This window comes from Sander vitreus, chromosome 13 (assembly GCF_031162955.1).
Source record: "Sander vitreus isolate 19-12246 chromosome 13, sanVit1, whole genome shotgun sequence".
In the NCBI taxonomy this organism is placed as follows: domain Eukaryota; kingdom Metazoa; phylum Chordata; class Actinopteri; order Perciformes; family Percidae; genus Sander; species Sander vitreus.
This window is the reverse complement of record NC_135867.1, coordinates 15111241-15132009: the sequence shown is the minus strand read 5'-3', so window position 1 is coordinate 15132009 and position 20769 is coordinate 15111241. Positions and strand designations below refer to the sequence as shown.

The 20769-nt window shown below is 40.6% G+C and overlaps 1 protein-coding gene across 1 annotated transcript in view; it reads right to left on the bottom strand.

Moving 5' to 3' along the window:
* The window catches only part of fat3b (FAT atypical cadherin 3b), a 69248-nt gene that overhangs the window by 29705 nt on the left and 18774 nt on the right, over window positions 1-20769 (bottom strand). Inside the window, exons 6-30 of the mRNA XM_078266721.1 lie at window positions 18881-18942; window positions 17436-17750; window positions 15904-16114; window positions 13540-13611; window positions 11914-12050; window positions 11078-11353; window positions 10342-10552; window positions 9961-10175; window positions 9591-9749; window positions 9329-9450; window positions 8994-9176; window positions 8795-8909; window positions 8410-8691; window positions 7667-8017; window positions 7420-7593; window positions 6759-7289; window positions 5436-5800; window positions 5045-5198; window positions 4307-4414; window positions 3999-4182; window positions 3412-3632; window positions 2348-2800; window positions 1719-1853; window positions 1211-1604; window positions 104-300 (exon numbers count right to left, since the gene is read on the bottom strand). Coding sequence (XP_078122847.1) covers window positions 104-300; window positions 1211-1604; window positions 1719-1853; window positions 2348-2800; window positions 3412-3632; window positions 3999-4182; window positions 4307-4414; window positions 5045-5198; window positions 5436-5800; window positions 6759-7289; window positions 7420-7593; window positions 7667-8017; window positions 8410-8691; window positions 8795-8909; window positions 8994-9176; window positions 9329-9450; window positions 9591-9749; window positions 9961-10175; window positions 10342-10552; window positions 11078-11353; window positions 11914-12050; window positions 13540-13611; window positions 15904-16114; window positions 17436-17750; window positions 18881-18942 — 5627 coding nt within the window. The remainder of the gene's footprint in view (window positions 1-103; window positions 301-1210; window positions 1605-1718; window positions 1854-2347; window positions 2801-3411; window positions 3633-3998; window positions 4183-4306; window positions 4415-5044; window positions 5199-5435; window positions 5801-6758; window positions 7290-7419; window positions 7594-7666; window positions 8018-8409; window positions 8692-8794; window positions 8910-8993; window positions 9177-9328; window positions 9451-9590; window positions 9750-9960; window positions 10176-10341; window positions 10553-11077; window positions 11354-11913; window positions 12051-13539; window positions 13612-15903; window positions 16115-17435; window positions 17751-18880; window positions 18943-20769) is intronic.

Here is a 20769-nt window from a genome sequence, read left to right as displayed (position 1 = left end):
TAAATAATACTTCACCGTCCTACAATCCACAGTCTGTTCTATGTTTGTTGGTTTCCTTTGCGTATTTTTATTTCCCCCATCTCCATTTGTCTGTATCCCTGACCTGGTTGCAGATGGGACTGTTGTCGTTGGCATCCATGACAGTTACTTCCACTGCAGTGCGAGCGACATATAGGCCATCGCTGGCTGTGATGTTGAGCAGATACCAGTCCTGCTGCTCACGGTCCAGCAGACCACTCACGTAAACCTTCCACTCTCCCTGCACAAGAGCCAGACCGAACACGCCCCGCGGGTTTCCACCTGGAGATTATACAGATAAGGATTAAAACACCGACACCTCACAGCAAAGAAAGAGGTGAAAATGCATTCTAACAGATTTGTGAACAAACTGTAAATCTCATTTATTCACAAGATGACTAAGCATCAGCTCCCCACCCACACCAACACCCACACACCCACACACACGCACACACACAAACACACACACACACAAGTAATGCAGGTACCCTTTGGCATAATCAATAAACATCTATCATTACCAGGCCGGTGGTGTAGCAGCTATGGCCTAATTTGACGCTTCCATTAGGCCAATCAGTATTTTTAAATGCCAGAGCATGAGGCCAAAATATATCATCCTTGGTTATTGTCAGACATTTTATGTGAATGGAAAACATTAAGCTTAGTGTCAAGGTGAGAGTTTTACTGGAGAGTCCTTAAAATGTGTTTTATTATTATAAAAAAGGAGTGACACAAAGTCATGTATGAGTCTGAAATGACAACTTCTTATATTGGAAACTAACTTCACACACTTTGCAAGAATCATTCAAACAGAAGTTTGTAGGCTGGTTGGCTCTATTCTAAAATAAATAATATAAACTGTACTTTGTAACTCAGCATTTTTCTTTCACCTATATTGAGAAATAAAAATGCAAATATACAGGGTTTCTTTGCCTTGCTTGAAATGTTATGTTGTGTAATGCATACCTTAAATACAAAATACAAAGTAAATACAAAAAAATAAAAGGTTAGTTGTTTGTGACATTAAAGTTGAAATACATTTTAAATTTGACCTTTAATAATAGGAATCCCATTAGACCAAAGAATAATTGTCATACTGTACAACACAAGCTCATTTCACTGAATGAGGTACAATTACTGCAGCAGAATGTGTTGAACTACATTATGTTAGTATTCTACTTAATTTCCTCACCAGTTATGTAAAAGTTGACGAGACGGTTCTGATCTGTGCCATCTCGATCTTTGGTTTTTAGAGTAGCTACCACCTCACCGAGGGGATCACTCTCCTTTACTGCACCCCTGTACAGCTCCCTCTCAAACCGCGGCGGGTTGTCGTTAACGTCTGACACAGTGATGGTTACCACTGTGGTGGAGGAGAGAGACTGTAACTCCCCCCGATCAGAGGCCACTACTTCAAAGCTGTAGCTGGAGCAGGACTCATGGTCCATCTGACCCGCTGTGGTGATCCAGCCTGTTTTACTGTCAATAGCAAAGACAGAACCCGTAGTGATGGGGCTGCTGAAAGAGCGAGTGTCTTTTGTCAAGTCCAAGTTGTAGTTGAGCAGAGGTCCAAGGCTGTAGGTTACCTGCAATTTAAAAAAAAAAGATCCATGCAGTGTTTTTTTTAAAGCATCTGCAACACTCCGAACTGAAGAGCAAAACACAAAAACAACAAAATAACAAACTTGGCGCTCACACACCTGTCCATTTGAGCCAAAGTCTGGATCAAGTGCACGCACTTGGATCACTCTTGTCCCTACTGGCATCCCCTCCATCACTGTGGCTACATAGGTGTTAGTCTCAAACACTGGCTTGTTGTCATTCACATCTAGGACCTGAAAAATGACACATTAGCCCAACAAAGTCTGAATTATATTTTGTATACTGACAAATAATGCAACAACAATTCAATCATTCTCTGAATTTTTCGAATGAATTTGGAATTTAAATTGCATTCATTTTCTTCATTACATTATGTTTGTATGATTTCCAAATTGTACTTCACATTTTAAATTATCTTCAACAAAGACGTCCATCTATTCGTTGAAATTGTAAGCATTTACAATTGCACTTTACTTTGAGATTGTACTTGCTCTCGTGTTATGGAAAAAAATAAATACATTTAGTTTTTGACTAACTGCAATACCTGTTTTGACACACATATTATTTTCTGGCTTTTTTGAGCACTTTGGTACACTCTTTGGTAGTTTGGTAGTTACTTCATTGCACTCAGAGGCCGAAACAAATCAGATTCAATTCACTTCAAATAAAAATGAAAAAAATGGAAAACAAAATACTAACAAGCTCTATGTTGAACTGTATCACCAACCTTAACCTCCAGGTCCACAGTGGAGACAGATTCGATCAGGTCTCTTCTTGTTGTAGCCGCAACCTTAAAGCGGAAGATGCTGATGTGTTCATAGTCCAGCGGCTTGATCAGACGGATCAGACCTGTTTCCCTCTCCACCAGGAAGGTCCCTCCCTGGTTGCTGTCTAGCGTCTCTCCTCCGACTGTTGTGAAGAACCCCGTCTGTCCGGGGACCATGTACACAGACCCCAGGGCAGTTCCTACTGCTGTGTTCTCTGGGATAGTGAAGGAGTACTGAGGCTGACTGAAGGAGGGAACAAATGCATCTGGTGGCACAACATGGATGAAGGCCGACACTAGCGAGTGTTTGGCCGGATAACCGCCGTCCGTGGCTTTGACAAAGAAGGAAAGCACAGTTCCCTGGAGGTGGTTGACAGTGCTTTTAGTCATCATCCAACCACTGTCTGGCTCCACCTAGGCACCAGCAAAATCACAATGCCATTTAAATCAACTCCTGAAACAATAATTCCAGTAATAGAGCTTTCTTTATTTGCTCTTAGGATTTTATTTGATGAATTTTATTTGTCCATTTTATTTCCACAAATCAGAGCATAGTAAACAATGTTATTTGAGCTTAATCTTGGTATCTCATATGTTTATGCTACTACTACTACTTTTTTCATTCATTCATATTATATTAGCCTTTTATACTACAGCTTTTTGTGTCATTTACATTCATAGTTGATATTTGCTCGTGGTTTAGAACAGCCTAACTTGAATGTGGCATCAGTCTTAATGTAACATGTAACAATTTTGAATTGATTGTAAAAATGAATAATTGCAGTTACAGATGGCTGTTAATCCAATAAAATGGGGGGCTGGTGTCAGTTGGGAACATCTCTTAAATTGTGAGTTTTAACATGGTTTACTCTCATTAAATACATTTGTTTGAGATTTCTTGAGGGAACTGAGCAGATGTGTGCAACTCTATTAAAAATAAGCATACTGTACTTCTATATAGTAAAAATATGTTTTTATAAAGTACAGCAGTATAAAGCATAAAATTAAAGAGCAAATGTACTGACCTCCAGCACATCAACCAGTGAAAGGCGTGCCTCGCTGTAAAGGGAGTAGGTGACCCTCCCATTAGACCCAGCATCAGAGTCAGTGGCTTGGATCTGTGTCACTAGGGAACCTTTGGCAACATTTGCTTTAATGCTCATACGGTACTCCACAGCTCTGAAACGGGGGGCATTGTCATTCTCATCAGAAAGAACCACTCGAACTGTGCAAAACGATGCACGGCCTGGGAAAAAAAAAACAGAACATAAATGTCTGCATATGGTTTTATTAAATGTATGTAGTTTTAATACAGACATAATTTGCCTTATTATACTGTTTCATTCACTGTAAATCAGTTCTGAATGATAAAATTGAATGCATCTGTAATGTGAATATGCTTAAATATTCATTCATTCTCAGTGTGGGATCTTATTATACAAAAGCTATGATCTTACAGGCGGCACCTACAGTGCATATACCAAGAACAGTGACCACTCGTGCATGCTTGGCCTGCGAGATTTAGAGGAAAGACTTTTTGGTATTTTTTGAGTCTTATATTGTCTGATTTGAAGATTCTGTCAGTCTGGTCAGTGTTGAAATAATACAGTACCTCCACCATCCAGTGCCATAATGGTCAGCACCATGTCCTTGTTAAGAGAATTTTCTCTATCTAATTTCTGAACAGTGGATATGAATCCATCTGCATCAATGGTGAACTGAGTTTTCCCTAGGTCATTGATGAAGGAGTAGCTGATCTGGCCAAACAGCCCGGAGTCCTCATCTGTAGCACGAACCTGCAGGTCCATAAAGAGATGCAGAAAATAATGTCAGATTAGCCATTGCAAGGTTCTACAACATTATCCATAAAGGATGTTTCCTATTAAAATGTTGATGGACATATTACTAAGGCAAACTTACTTGAATGACCTTTGACCCTGGAGGGGCATTTTCTTGGATTTCAGCCAGGTAGAACCTCTGGCTGAACACTGGGCTGTACCGGTTAGCTCCCAGGACACGTACAATCACCTGGGGGTCACCATCATCATTATAATCCTCTCCCATCATCATCATCATCATCATCATCATCATCATCATCATCATCATCATCATCATCCTCATCCTCATGTCTGCTGACATCTTGCTGATGCCATGACATTAATCATCACTGGCTGATTTGTCAAACATGATCACATCAACATGGCATGCACACCAGCAGTAAGAGCATCAGGCTTGTGATCAAATGGCGATTTACGGAGCTGCAAACACTCAGCAACTGCAAACTGTGGAGGTACACAGTGTTTACATCATGTCAGAAGAACATGAAAAACCAAAAGAATTGGGTGACATGTTATCACTTCAACATTTGATGTAGACTATCAGAGATAGTCCCACTTGTAATTACCACTGCGAGACAGATGTGAACATTTTTTTCCCAGTTGGCAGCTCATCCTCACAGTAAATCTGATATGACAAAAACACACATTAACCTCCAACTGCAGAGCTGCTCAGCAGCCAGGGGTAGAAAACAGCAGTCATACTCGACAGCTGTGAATGTTTGCAATAGATTTGAAGCGAGTGGTTGCCCTCAGCTTTCCACGCTGCAAAGGTTAAAAAAGAGCAAATCAGTTGATAGAACTAAATTGTAAGTTGTCTCACCTGAGCATTGTTGGTGAAGACTCCATCTGACACAGACACATTGAGTTGATACGAGAGTTTCATGCCTTGTCTCCTCTTGTTAGACAGACTGAGCACCCCTGTATCTGGCTCCATCATAAAAGTCATTTTCTCATTCCCAGAGAGAATACTGTATCTGAAAGCAAATTAAAAAAAACCAAGCACAATGGTGTTTACGTTGTACAGCGTTATTTTGCTCAGAAGATGCTGGAAACACAATGTATCTACTTTTGTTGCTTGTGATTGTGAAAAAAAAGACAAATAACGGATGGAGTGAAAATAACTCTGACCGAAACACAAAAACAAGATTACCTATAAGAAATGTGCTTTTCTAAACATAATGAACTGAACAACTTTATAAAACATCTTTTACCTCAGCCTCTGAGCATCACAGATGTCAGCATCCGACGCCTGGACACAAGTCACAAAGTGCCCTGGGGGAGCCAGCTCGCTGACAAAGGCCTCATACAGAGCTTGGCTGAAATTAGGTGGGTTGTCGTTTGTGTCAGTAACAGTCACAGTGACACTAACATCACTGCTGAGCGCAGGGTCTCCACTGTCCATCGCTCTGACAATGAAGTTGTAGCGTTGGATGAGCTCATAGTCGAGCAGGCGTGCCATGAATATCAATCCGCTGTTACTGTCAATGTGGAAGAAGTCGGTGCTGTTGTAAATGTCAGATAGGATCTGGTAACTCACCACGGCATTCTTCTCCGAATCTTGGTCCTGGGCAAACACCTACAGGTACAGTAACATTAAACTTTGCACTGCATTATGCATTATTCAAGATATGGTCTGATTTGTTTACCCTGGCATACTCTATAGCTACTGTACCACGTACACTGAGGCCAAATGAAAAAAGTAAATAAAGTCGTGGGTTTCACTGAGATACTGCATCTAAACCACAGCAAAACAGTTTCGAGCATAAGCCAATATCATTTTGTACAAGTGTGTTGAAAACAGAAGCAGACATTTATACTGTACGCTCAACCATTGTCAGGTTAGAAAAAACATGATTGAGTGAAAAGAATTTCAATTGTGTTATATTAATGTTGAGGTAGAAGATGCAAAACACTTGTACTGTTGGTTTGATCAACTGTTTTGAATTGCAGTAACAATATAAAATTGCTTTCATAAATAATGTTACTCCCTTTATGAGTTGAGTTCAAGGCAAAGACATAATCAGTGCTATTGAGTGATGATAAGCCAGAGGCACACAATATGCATTTACAATGCATGACCTATGTAGTGAACAATATTGGGACACCACTCAGCAAGCCCAAGTGTACTTTAAGGCATGATAAACATTCATGTGATCCAATATTCTTAGATTCCCTTCTTGATTATTGATGAATTCAAAAATATATTCAAATAAGATCATGAACCTATTTTGATGACTTAAAACGTCTACAACATTGTTACAGAAACCAATGATTTCAATAATTTAGATGTCTTTAGAATTAGAATTGTCTTGTGCAAACATGTTCCTCAGTGCAACAACAGTGCTGGTCTATTATCCGCTAAAGGTCAAGAGCTTCCACTGGGAAATTTCTAGGGAAATATCACACTATCTTCTCATGAATAAATTATTTGGCATCTAATATTCATCCACAGTACTGCTGAAGTGAGTCTTAAGTGTAAACAAGCATTGAGTAAGAACACACACTGGACTTACTCAATAAACACAGACACACACCTGTAGCACGGTCGTTCCGATCATGGAGTTCTCTGCAAGCACAGAGGAGTATGAGGTGTTCTGAAACAGTGGCGGGTTATCATTCACATCCTGGACGACAATGTCTACATCGACCTCAGACTTTGCCCCAGTCAGTATATCTGTAGCCTTCACTGTTAACCGGTAGTATTGCGTGGTCTCGTAGTCTAACTGGTAAATCACACTGATGATTCCTGTGTCAAAGCCAATGTCAAACTGGAGGGAAGGGTCTCCATCAGTGATGGTGAAGATGACACTCTGGCCTTCAGGACTGGTGGCATTGATACACAGGACAGAGGTGGAGATGGCCACATCTTCTCTGACGGTGACACCATAGAAAGGCTTGTCAAACACCGGCATGGCTTTATTTACTACAGTAACAGGCAACTCCACCTCGCTAGACAGAGAGGGGAAGCCACCGTCAGTGGCCACAAGGACCACCTTGTACTCTGCGTTGGATAAGTCTGCCTCAAAGGCCCTCTTTAAGGTCAGCTCTCCTGTCACAGGGTTCACCTGCATGGAATATATACATACTTATAACATAGGGAGCATACAAATGTACAAAACCATTGATTTTCAAATAAATAGCCCCCCATATATAAAAGTAAGAAAACGTTTTAAGAGCAGAAAATTGTCAAATCACCTGAATGTTTCTGTGCTGCTCCTTAAGGCTGTAGGTCACTTCCCCATTCAGACCGGAGTCTTTGTCGATAGCTGAGACCCTGAAAATAGCAGATCCTGGCTCTGCTTCCACCTGCACTGCAGCGTAGTAGGGGAGATTCACAAACTCTGGAGCATTGTCGTTCACATCCTCCACCTACAGAATTAAAGGTTATCTTAAGAAAATCCAATGGGGTCAGTGTAAAGAAAGTTAAAAAAGAGACACCCACCTGAACCTGTACAGTCACCCTGGCCACCCTCAGTATCTCGTCTTCCCTGCTGACCTCCACCACCAGCTCGTAACTCTCCTTCTCCTCTCGGTCAAAAGGCACACCAGTGGTAAGCACCACCCCGCAGGTCGGCCGGATTGTGAAGCGTCCACTGGGGTTCAGCAGAGTGTACTTCAGCGGTTCATTGAGGCGGTGGCCGACTGTGTTGACAACAGTCACTATATCTATATTGGCTTTGTTCTCTGGGATAGAGGCGGAGTAGACCGGGAAGGTGAAGAGAAGGCCACTGTCAAGAGCTTCTCGGACAAGCACTGTGACCATCGCCATGCTGGAGAAACGGCCATCCCATACCTTAAAAACAAACAAATACTGAAGGGTAAGAGAGCCTTGTTGGGCCCTCAGCGCTGAGTGGGAAAGCATTTTCACATTAGGCCAATGCAGATAATGTAATGCTGTGGTTTTAATGGGTATTCAATAAGATTGTGCATGCATTGTCCTTTTCTTTCTCAGCAAAAGTAACAAAACAACCCTGCATCAACTAGCTGAAGTATTCTACATCAGGATACTGAATTACTACAGAATGGGCATTTCTGCAGCTGACCCTGTGCTTTGACCTCCCTGTGGAAATCATTATAATGTACAGTCGAAGCCAACTGCATGCTGTTTATCTAAGCTAGAGGCAGGATACATAAAAATGTTACTATTTTTTCATGTCCACTTAAAACTTGTGGCCAATCACTTACCTTCACATTAAAGCGGTAACGGTCTTTACTGAGGTTCTGATTGTTGACAGTCACAACTCCAGTGTAGCGCTCCACAGAGAAGCACTCCACATTGCTGTCAACCAGAGAGTAAACTAGCTGAGGGTTGATAGACTTGCCAGGGTTCAGGGTGAGGTCAGAAGTCATATCGGGGTCAAAAGCCTCAACCCTGAGGACCTCGACTCCCATGTAGGTTGGCAGGAGGAGTACTGTCTCGTAGGTGTCCTGTGACAACTTTGGAGGTGAATCATTGATGTTGATCACCTAAGACAGCATATACACAGTGAAAATAATGTCCACAAATGAAATACATGGATCAAAGTGAGTCAAGAATTGTTTATGAGGCAGTGAAAGTTGATTTACTTACCCTTATAACTACCTCTGCAGGGCTGTCAGCACTCCGAGGAGGCTGACCACTGTCTCTAACATTAACCCGGAAAAGGAACTCGGGGAAGGTCTCATAGTCCAGACTGGCAATCGTTCTAAAATTTAAAATTCACATAATCAGAAATTATGAGATATAGCAGTTTATAAGCAGGTGACCTGTATCCCCAATAGTCACCTACCGAATCGAACCAGTCCCCGAGTCCACGCTGAAAAACATACGAGCGGTATCGTCTATAATCTGGAACAGCAACAGGGCGTTGTGATTGCGGTCCTTATCAGTCGCCTGAATGACCAAAGGGTTACCATCCTCTCCCACGACCACACTGTTGACTGGAGCAGCCTCACTGATTGCGCCCACATACCTGTTGAGGTGAAAAGAGGACACTGCTGTAAAAGAGGAAAGCTATACTTAAATCACTCAAGGCAATGATGTTGTCAAGACTCAACACGGTTCAGCAAACAGCAGAGGAGCACGACAGTGCAAAAGCTCTTATCTTTTGACCAACACTGATACCTGATTTGTTGGAAGACTGGTGGGCTATCATTGACGTCCCCCACCTGGACGATGACAGTGGTGCTGGCCTCCACTCCTGCCATGCTCAGTGCATGCACCACCAGAAAGTAGGCTGCTGTTTGCTGCCAAAACAAAGAAATGCAATAACTAAAAGTGGAATTATTAAATTCCATGTGCACTCCTTCTAAAATGATGATGTCAACACTGATAATTGACTGATAAATGTATACATCTTCTAGTTCAAACACAGGCATTAACAAACCTCAAAGTCAAGTAGTCTGCGTGTGCTGATTACACCAGTGTGATGGTTGATAAAGAAGCAGTGCTCATCGTTGCCCCTGGTTATATCATAAATGAGTGCTGAGCGGCTGAGGGCGCTAATGGTTGTGACATGTGTTCCAATAGTGCTGTTCTCCATTATCTGTAAATACAAACACATTGGTGATAACAATTTAAGCACTTTGGTGAGTTATGTGCACAATTTAATATTTACCGACCGTATATTTGTCTAGAGATTTACCATCCATCCCTCCCTACCATCTTCCAGCCTTTCTCTTAATTCCATCTATCTCTCCCTTCCTACACCTCTCCCCCATGCAACCATCCTTGTAGTCAGCCATCTCTCTCTTTACCTCAGCCTGGTACTCATTCTGAGAGAATTTGGGTTGGGAGAAGTCGGAGAGTATCAAGGAGATGCGAGCTGAAGCTGTGGCCAATAATGGAGGAAATCCATGGTCTGTGACACGCACAGTGAGGGTGTAAAAGCCCACAGAGGTGAGGTCCAGGTCCCTGGCAATGAAAATAAGGCCTGTGGCATTATCAATGCCAAACACACCACCGGTGTTCCCTGAAAGTAGCAGAAAGGTTACAGACAGCATTACTAGTAAATACTAAAAACAGAATTTTAATCACAATTTGTTCTACTAAGACAAAGCATTAAAAATCCAATCACAGTTTTAACCACTGTTCAAAATAGAAGAAAAGACAGACATAACGATCAGATAGCATCACACCTGCTTCTATAGTATAAGTGAGTTTCCCGTTAATCCCATTGTCTTTGTCTAAGGCTGTAACTTGTAGTACAGAAGTGTCTACGGGAGAGGACTCATAGGCCACAGCATCATATATGGTGCTGGTGAAGTAGGGGATGTTATCATTGGCGTCCTCCACCGCCACCAGGATACGAGCCAGGTCACGATTAAATGGAAACTCCTGATCCTTGACCTAGAGTGAAATGAGATATAAATATGTATAGCATTGTAGGAGGCAATTAATGAAGAAAATCAGCTAAAATCAAGTAAGTCAGGCACAGATGCATAGAGGAGCATCATTTGGAAGACAGAACAGGTACACACATACAATAACACACACATACAGGTTTGTTTCACTATCTTTGTGGGGACCCGCCATTGACATAATGCATTCCCTAGCCCCTTACCCTAACCTTAACCATCACCACTAAATGCCTAACCTTAACCCTTACCCTCACCCTAACTATAACCTAATTCTAACCCTAATCCTAAAACCAAGTCTTAACCCTCAAACAGACCTTTAACCTTGTGGGGTCCAGCATTTTGGCCCCACAAAGCTGTCCGGACCCCACAAGTATACTGTATTCCTGGTTTTTGGACCCCACGAATATAGTTAAACAAGAACACACACACACACACACACACACACAACACGCAACAGCTGACCAAGCACACACAGAAACACATTCATATATTTCTTCCATATGTCCCTTCTCACCATAATAGTGAGGATGTGTTGTGTTCTGGCCTCGTAGTCCAATCTGTCTGCGGTGTAGACAACCCCCGTACCGGGATTGACCCTGAACAGCCTCATACTGACTGGGTCGACACTGCCATAGATGGAGAAGCTCAAACGAGCTCGCTCGTCCATGTCCGATGCTCTAACTCGCAGTAGCTCCATGTCAACTGGTATGTCCTCTGAGACACTGACATCATAGGCTGGTTGTGAGAAGACCGGAGGGTTGTCGTTGCTGTCTTGTATTCGGATGAAAACCTGAGAGACAGAAAGACAGACGGAGAGTTTAAAAAGTAATTGAGGTAGATACAGATTGAGGATATTATCCTTAAAGATGAGAGCCCTGGTGTAGATGTAACTTTGGTGACTGAAAATGTTTGATACAGTTATAGAGTATGGTTACATCTTGCATTTTTCATTTGCATGGTGGAGATACAGTACCAGGAGTATTTACACTAAATCTCTGTACTCAAGGCAATAGTTGTGGTATTCTTTTCAAGGCAGACCAAGTGTTTTCAAAGAGGGACCTTTATTTGCACAGGCTAATCCCATTAATCCACTGATATCAAGGATTTTCCTTACAAGGCAGACCTAGTAGGCCAGCCAAGACAGCAGGTGCACAGGAAATCTCAAACAGAGCAACAAAAAGCACATTTCACAGTCAGCGAGAGATAATTTCAGTAAAAGGTAGTGCAAGTGTAGGAAGGAGGAAAACTGAGAGTAAACAGCTCCTCCAGGAAGAGGTGACAATAATTTAATTTGGTTCTGAAGTGTGTAAGAGACAGTGCCAGTGCATAACAAATCACAAGTGTGTGTACCTGTGCTGTGGCAAAGTTGGTCCCATCTGTCACCTGTATAGTCATGTTGTACACAGATTGCACCTCTGCATCCAGGGGCTTGGCCACAACTAGAGTTCCCACCCCCACTTGAAGGTCAAACTGCATGTCAAAGCTTCCTGGAATCACACACAAACACACACACACGCACAGCTCACACAAAATTTCAGTCATTTATTATTCACGTTGCGTGCTAAACTCAGATGCTCTAAGTTATTACTGTGTAATTGTTTTGGCCAGGTGCCTGAATCTGGAGCTGGAGGGTCTGTGAAATAAAATGAACTGAAACGCAATGCAATGTAACACCGAAGTCACTTGGTAGCCAGAGAGCTGTTAACAGCCACACAAACATCTCTCTTATCGCTCCAAAACACAACCCATCTCAGGGATCAAAAAACTGCAGCCGGGTCTTTTCCACGGGCGGTGAGTGTACAGTTTAGAGGCTTAATGTTTGATTAGAGCGAGGGAGAGGATTGATACGTGTTAGGTATTCAGTACCATCCTTCGTCTCACTCCGGCTTCTCTCCCGAGATATCTGGGGGCTTGAGCTCTCCTCAGCATATGAATACTGATTGGCCGTTTTTCACAGAACAACTGATGCATGTTGAGTCGTAGCAAACCACAGGAATTCACTTTTTTTCCAGGTTGAGAAGTTGGTCAATATTACACTACAATTTCACAGCATTGAGAAAAACAGAAATCACAGTCTGTAGTCTCTAAATAAAGAGAAGTATCCTGTTTCATTCCTGTATGTTAGAGGTGCCTCTAGGGGGTCTTCAGAGTTAGTTTTAGCATTTTTGGTACAGCTGAACATGTAGTTATACTGTATATATATGTACACTATGTCTGCAAAATAAATTGTACAGTAGTAGTCAATACATTGTAACTTAGTTTTGAAACATGTATGGACATAACTCATCTAGTTTTCATCTTGAATAATAGTATAATATATTAATAAATATAATATTAATATAATATCAGCCTTAATTGCTGTCAGCAGATAAGCGAGTAATTCTTTTGAGTGGGTCTCTGTCTCTTGTTTGTATGACATATTCCACCAGCACAAGAGCCCATTTAAAGGCTATAACACACATGAACATCACACGTCACACAATATAGACATACTGAAATTAATCTCTGTGAGAAGTGAGAGAACGTTTGCAATAATATCAGTGAAACAGAGTGGAATACATTTTCCCCCCTATTGTAACAAAATATGTTGGGTTTGTCTGTAACAGCAGAAATATCATCAGGTGGACTCGTTTTGAAGGGCCTTAACACCACAACATATTATTTATTTATTATTATTTCAAATAGATTTCCATTTTGTGAAGTCTCTTTGAGGTAGAAACACTACAATTAGACCCCCTCCATTTACTCTCCAAAGTAGCAGCATAGTAGCTGAACTAATTAACTCGTCCTGCCTGGGCAGACATAACAAACTAGTGCTGTTTATGTGGAGTGCTTTTTTTTCAAACTCAGATCAATCTATACGGTCTTTAGCTAAACAAGGTCCTAGTACTGTTTGCTGTATTTCTGAATGTTCTGAATTTCTCCAGACCTGGGGCATTTGAGGAAGTTGTGTTGCAAAATGAAGTTTGACCATACCTGTGTCAAGTGAGCAGTTTCTTCCACATGCATTCTGAGGAATGTAGAACGTTTCTCTGGCGAGCCTTCCACCTTAACGGTAAGAGAGAGAGAGAGAAATAAAGAAAGAAAAAAGAGATTATGAATATTTAGGGAGTCAAGAATATTTTTGTGATCAAAGGTCTGCATCATCCACAGCACTCTGCAAAGCCAACTGTTATTAAGTAATGTGAGTGGAAGTTTTCATCAGAATACCACAGCACAGTATGGGAATTGTGATTCATTCAGGGATGATATTCAATTCCAGCTCTATCAGTTTGAGTGAAAAGATAATCACCATGCTTTTACTTTTTGAAAAGAAAAAAAGTAAAATATTAATGAGCCTTTCCTGCACAATTACTCTGATATCAACAGAAAAAACATCACATTTTCTGTATCTTTGATGAGTGTGAATAAAAACAGACATAATAAACTAATTAACAAATTATCAAATCATTTACATATTAACATACATATTAACATCCTAGTAAGGGAACTGGGTCTCTACAAATATATTGTTTTAATAAACAATGACTATTCACTGATTATCCTTTGAGAGATTTGAATCAAAGGGCAATATAGCGCTCCTCTGTATTTATCAGGCAGACCGGTATAGAACTAGTATGCTCCTAAGAAGATTCATTGTTTCCACCAAAGCCAGAGCAGCAACAAAATACATTATTTATTTTCCTTTGTTTTCCAGCATGCTTTTGGCATAAATAAACTATAAACAAATGTTGTATATATATATATATATATATATATATATATATATATATATATATATATATATATATATATATATATATATATATTAGGGCTGTCAATCGATTAAAATATTTAATCTAATTAATTACATACTCTGTAATTAATTAATCGAAATTAATTGCATACATAATTAACAGTGCCTGAACCGATACTAAAGTAAAAAAAGAAAAGACAAAAAAAGGGTACTAAACAACAGTTGGTGACATTAAAGAATGGCTTGTTTATTGCTAAGGCCATATGGTCAAAATGAAATGATTTAATAATAATGTATAACAATAACTTATTTCACTGGTAAATTGCTGTTGAACAACAAAAACAACCACCAGATGGGAAAAGGACAATTACAATAACTTCAAATGCACCACGAGACTGTAGTTTACCAGTTTCATTGAACGCACCGTTTGTGTTGTTTCTCCGACGGCAGCTGCAGATTGTTACATGCCGGTGTTGAATCCTCTACAGTAAAACAGAGTCAAACTTTACACCGTTTAGCGTTAGCTGTCAGCATTTTAACCGTGTTTTATCCAGCTACTAGCTAACGGTAGGCTAACGTTAGCTGCTGTCGAGTATAGTGTTAACTAGCGTAACGTGCAGCGGTGTTTGTGTTGCCTGTATCGTCTTCAGAGCATCAGAGAGAAGCGCAGACATATCAGTGGCACCAGATTTCGGTAGGGAGGGTTGGCAGGAAGAAGATTTTTATAAGTTAATGTTCCAATTAATGATCCAGGCAGCACATTCTCGTCTCCCTCCTTCATTTTACAGTTGAATGGTGGCTAGAACGGCTCCGGGTCAAACATCAATATGGAATGGATTAATCTGCGTTATTTTTCTTAGCGCGTTATTTTTTCTCAGATTAATTAATCTAAATTAACGCGTTATTTTGACAGCCCTAATATATATATAAAATTCAATTATGCCTGTGTACAATTAATCTCAACTACAGAGACTCAACTACTCAGTGGCCTTTTGATTTTAACAAGCTCATTTGGAGTGTAAGAAATATCCACCACAGACACTTTCCAAAAACTGTCAGCCTCATCAGCAGAGAGAGGTCATAGAGATCAACTGAAATATGTGCAAGTTACAGCAAAGCTGTAATGGAGGTCTCTAAGGAAACCTGCAATTTGAATCAAGACAAATATAGTGTTTGCAGACTTTTGCATTGCATGGGGTGAAATGCATCACTTCCAGTGTGTTGGCTCTGGCTCATCCAGGACAGGTCTGAACCAAAAACCCAATAACATCTTTCAAAAGCCTTATCATGATACTCCACCATGCATATGGATATTCAATTTAAAACCCTTTGATCATCAATCAAGGGGCAATTAGAGGTAAACTGACCAGTGTTCATAAATCGGATGGCTTCTGGAATAAAACCACATTTCCTTTATTAATATATAAATTATAATCACTTTAAATATGACGAAGCGTCAAGAATCATTTAGTTCATTGTTGATAGTGTGGCCTGGCTGTAAACCCTGAATGAATGTATTTGAATTAACTTGACAGCACAAGAAAAATTTTAATATTGATTATTTTCTGGTCTGTTAGTTTAGCATCGCACATTCATTTGCTTACCGATGATATTGAACCAGACAGGTGTGCTCGACTGGCTGACAGCGACTACTCCCACCGGCTGAGATACAGCAGCTGTCTCCGAAACAGAGAAATTGTAGTACCTCTGGGTGAATAGTAGGGGTACAGTTGAGGGGACAGGTTTGCGAATCCACTCTACATGGAGTTTGACAGTAGACCATAATGGGGCATCACCGCTGTCTTCTGCTTTTATCTAAGAGAGGGAACAATATTGAGAAAAGCAGACATCCAGCTGACACATGCAGGAGCCAATGAGTCATGCATTTGGGAAACATTTAAGCAAAATGCTGAAACAATGATAAACCAGACTGAAAAACAGAAGATTTCAAAGGCTAAATAAATAAGTGGGTTCACTGTAAGATGATAAGTATGTTAGTATGCATGTATTCAAAGCAAGAAAACATCGAGAACGTATTAGAATTCTGGTCAAGGATTGTCAAAACTATATGAATGAGCTCTATACTCATCTTCAAACACGGCACTTACATTTATTTACACTGACCTCAGCGACAACCTCCCATCCATTAATAATATTTTTGCTAACCTCAAAATTGATTTCAGCATTTACAGTTTAATGGGATGGCTGTCCCATGTCTGACTTCAAATAGCTTGCTCTGCTTTTCACACAAGCATAAGGAACCCAGTATATAAGACGTAATTGTAAAATATGGTGTTATAAGTGGTGTTCATTTAAGACCTGAGCCTGTGAGCCAAATACATTATTTAAACTAATATTTGCTAAGAGAGCAATGTTACCCTGAGAATACAGAAACAAGATTGAAAGAGAGTGTCACCCTCATGTCACACATGAGCTCTTTTTCACTTAAAAACTGAGCACAGGCTCAAAGGGCACATGGGCGTGACCAACTAATCAGTGAACCAGGCACATGAGAAAAATACGTTGTCTGCAGCACATATATAAAAAGGGGTAGAGCAGGATGAATACATAGCATGATACTTTGTTACACAAATAAAGCCACAAAATTGGCAATTTGTGCTTGCATTTAAGGGGTGCCATTTCATGCCAGAGTATCATAAACGCTCTGTGCCACCTGATGTACATAAACACAACTTCAGCTGTGCCACTCCACCCACCTTGGCACTTTTGAGCTCATTGGCCATTGAAATACCAAAAACCAACAAACTCAAATCCCTGGGATTGTGCCCAGTGAAAAATTAACAATGTGACTGTGTTTGCCTCTGCCAACTTTGCAACTGCATGAAAGCAGCGCCCTATAAACTAATGGAACCCCAACTGCCTATGAATTTAGTTGTAACAAGACAGGAAACAGGAATTGACAAAGCTGCACTCGGGAAGTGCATGTGTGGAGCACTGTGCCTGGAAGAGGTAACAGTCTTATCCATAGTAAGACAATCTGTAGTCTGTAATTCAAACTCTAGATTTATTTATTGTGTGTGCTAATGAGTGCTGCTTTTTACTAGCCTAGTTTAGACTAAACAGTACTTAAATAAGAAATCAATTATAAAAACAAAACTTGGTATATGAAACTCACAGTGAGGATATCATAGCTTCCCGCTGTCACCATCTTCTTTGATGACACCATGGCAGTCCTGGGGTCAATACTGAACTTTTCATCCTCATTACCGTCAACAATGCTGTAGGAAATGTTGCCATTGGCTCCAAGGTCACGGTCATAAGCAAAGACACGGTACACCTGTTCGCCACGTTTGTTGCGGTCTCGTTCGATCAAGCTGATGCGGTAGGTGACCTCCGGGAAGGTGGGTGGGTTGTCATTTTCATCCTCGATGTGAACTATGACCCACACAGTAGACTGGCGGGTGGTCACTGGGCCGTCTACAACTGTTACCTGAGGAAAACATACAAGTGTACGACCATGCATACGAAAAGAAAAACACATATCAGGTTGTCATAGAGATGCATCATTATCTCTTGAACATGTTTTGTCATATGTGTGGGATTTGCATACATTAATTAACATTCTAAATCTTTGCTCCCACTGTGTGGCTGTCACTGTGGAGTGCAGGACCACATGGGGCTAAGCTCATGGGAAATCTTTTTGTATTATTGATCCCCTGGAGGCAGAGGCACAGGTCTGATAACTGATCAATTTGATCAGATTAGGGTGAACACCACGGCTGCCAGCTTGACTGCTCACTAGACTATTAATTACAAACAGGCAGCAAAGACTGGCAGGTGGAGCAGTGAGTGGCATGCATGGACTAGCATTCCTATTGAAATCTCAGGACAGGACAGGACGATGTAACAACAAAGACTTCTCTGCCCCCAATTTTAAATTCCTTTGAGGTGTGATTGTTCAAGTATATGATGCTTTTAGATGCCAGCGTCCTTCTACAACTTTTGCTGTTTTCATTTTGTAGTGTGTTGTCATAAGCAGGGTTTTTATTACATTCTAGAGCTGAACAAAGCGGCACAAAGAGTTATTGAGTCTAGACAAGTCAATTGGCAATACAGAAACAAAACACCAAGCGGCAATACTGTGGTTCAACTGTGGGTTATTTAATTCCATTTTGCAGAAGGGCAAAGTGCTTGTAGATTCAACAGCATTTAATAAGTTGCAAGAAAAGTCTGGTGAAGTAGAAGTTTGTTGGTGTCTCTGAAGTCGAGAATCTGTGATTATCAGGTTAATCTGCATGCAGAGCAGCAGGAGCAACAGAAATGGTAATCACAGAGCTATCTGTATGCCCAGTTTCTGCGCTTATCAAATGCTGGGCAGAGCAACTCCTCTCCTCCCTATCCCCATCCTGAGTAGAGACGATAACCAACGATGAATGATTACATTTAGAAATTCCTAAACCCGGGCCCAAAACTACAGCCATTCATCACGTTATGGAGCCTTGAGGGACTGCCAGTGTTGTCCTCCACCCAGTCTCTGTTAATAGTGGGCTGTGGCAGGTGGCAGGGCCAGATAAATAATAAGACTATAAACCAGTCCACACTGTTCAGGTTAGTCTGTACCTCTAAGAAGTGCTCTGCCTGTTGTTCTCTGTCCAGTTTCCTCGCAGTTGTCGTGATCAGCCCTAAAAGTCGTAAAAGAGCAACTTTAGATTACACAAACACAGATGGATGATAAATATATGAGATTATAGTTGGTGCCTCTTCATAAAAGGTTCATCATTTGTCTTCACAGGTTTACAATCACGTTAACATTTTTAAAGACAAAATAATTTCCAATTAGAAAGTCTTCCACTTAAAAATTATGCATGTGTACACTCAAATACACACAGGAAAACTATAGCCTGCAGCCCAGGCAGGGACAATGGCATTTGGCACATGTTCATTTGGCACTTTATAGCTGAGGGCCATTCAGTTGGCTAGCATGCCACCAGGACAGAGGGAAAGGAGCGAGGTTATTGATAATTGCTTTCATCAAACTAGATTATGCCGATGATGGTTAGATGGTTTGACATTGCAGATCACCCTCATCATCCTCTGACAGTTTTTGTTCTCCCCCCACACACACACACACACACACACACACACACACACACACACACACACACACACACACACACACACACACACACACACAAAATCACTGAACAGCCACACAGAGCACGGAGTTTGTGTTAATCAATTGCAAGGTTTAGTCAGTAAAGACTTTGGGAGTTGCACAAATCGAAAGTTCCCCAGACATTATTTGGGCTAGCAGGGAAACAGAGATTAAAAATGCAGGCATTAATCCACAAGAAGATTCAGCCATATTATATGACAATTTTCCAATATTGTAAGCTGACTTTTGTTTTCCAAAATAAATGAATTTTGTGCCCTTGTATACTCATGAGAGTTTCCAAACACAGAGAAGTAGGCACATTTGTTACAACCTGGATCTATTTTATCCTAACACACATAAATATACACAGAAGACAAGGTATTGATAAAAGCTAAAATACTATCATTCTGGTTTATTAGTTTTTTTACAAAAAAAGATACATCTGTCTTTTGCAGCATTCTTATTTTCATTTACAGTATTTGCACAAGGATGACAGAAGGAAGAGTAGCACATGTAAATAAAGACATCCAGACACACACATGGGTACATGCACAAATTTCCACATACATACATACATACATATATATTCAGTGTGGATTTGTATGTGGAATGATTACACTAAATGTGCTTGAATGGTGATAATGTGTTTGTTTCAGTGTAATGAAGCATCGCAGTGAAGTAGGATTATTTTGGATGCATAAAATATCCATGCAGTCAATACATAGACTAAAACCATGGTGTGCTCAGTGCACACACTCACACACTCTCGGTCTTGCACACTTGCACAGTGTCACCTTGAGCTTGCTATGCAGGCTAACTTCAATTAAGCAAATTAGGAGTAAATCTAGAGCAGCGGTCACAAGCTGTAGGAGAGAGACGGGGAGGGGGCTTGTTCAGCAGAACAAAGCGTGAGTAACAACTATGATAAAAAAATCAATGATCTACAGCGTGCAGCACATCTGCAGATATAATATATAAAATATATATAAAATAATAATAATTTAGAAATCCCCACCCACACAAAATATTTATGTAATGTCCAGTCTGTTTTAAATCTTAAGTCTCCTCCCTTATTCCTATAAAATACTATCCGAAGCAAATAAAGAATTGTTCACAAAACAATACTGTCAGTAACATCAATTTATAGCCTACTTCTTAGCCATGTACAGGGAATAACTGTCATACATTTTCTAACTGGAGCAACAATAAAAATACGAGATTTCAAAACTCATACTTTTCTTTATTGTTGATCATGAATATTGACTCAAACATGCACAATTGATTTGTTAATATCCTGGTACAACAAAACCAATACAATCCAATAGAGGACTGCACAAAAGGTCACACAACCACC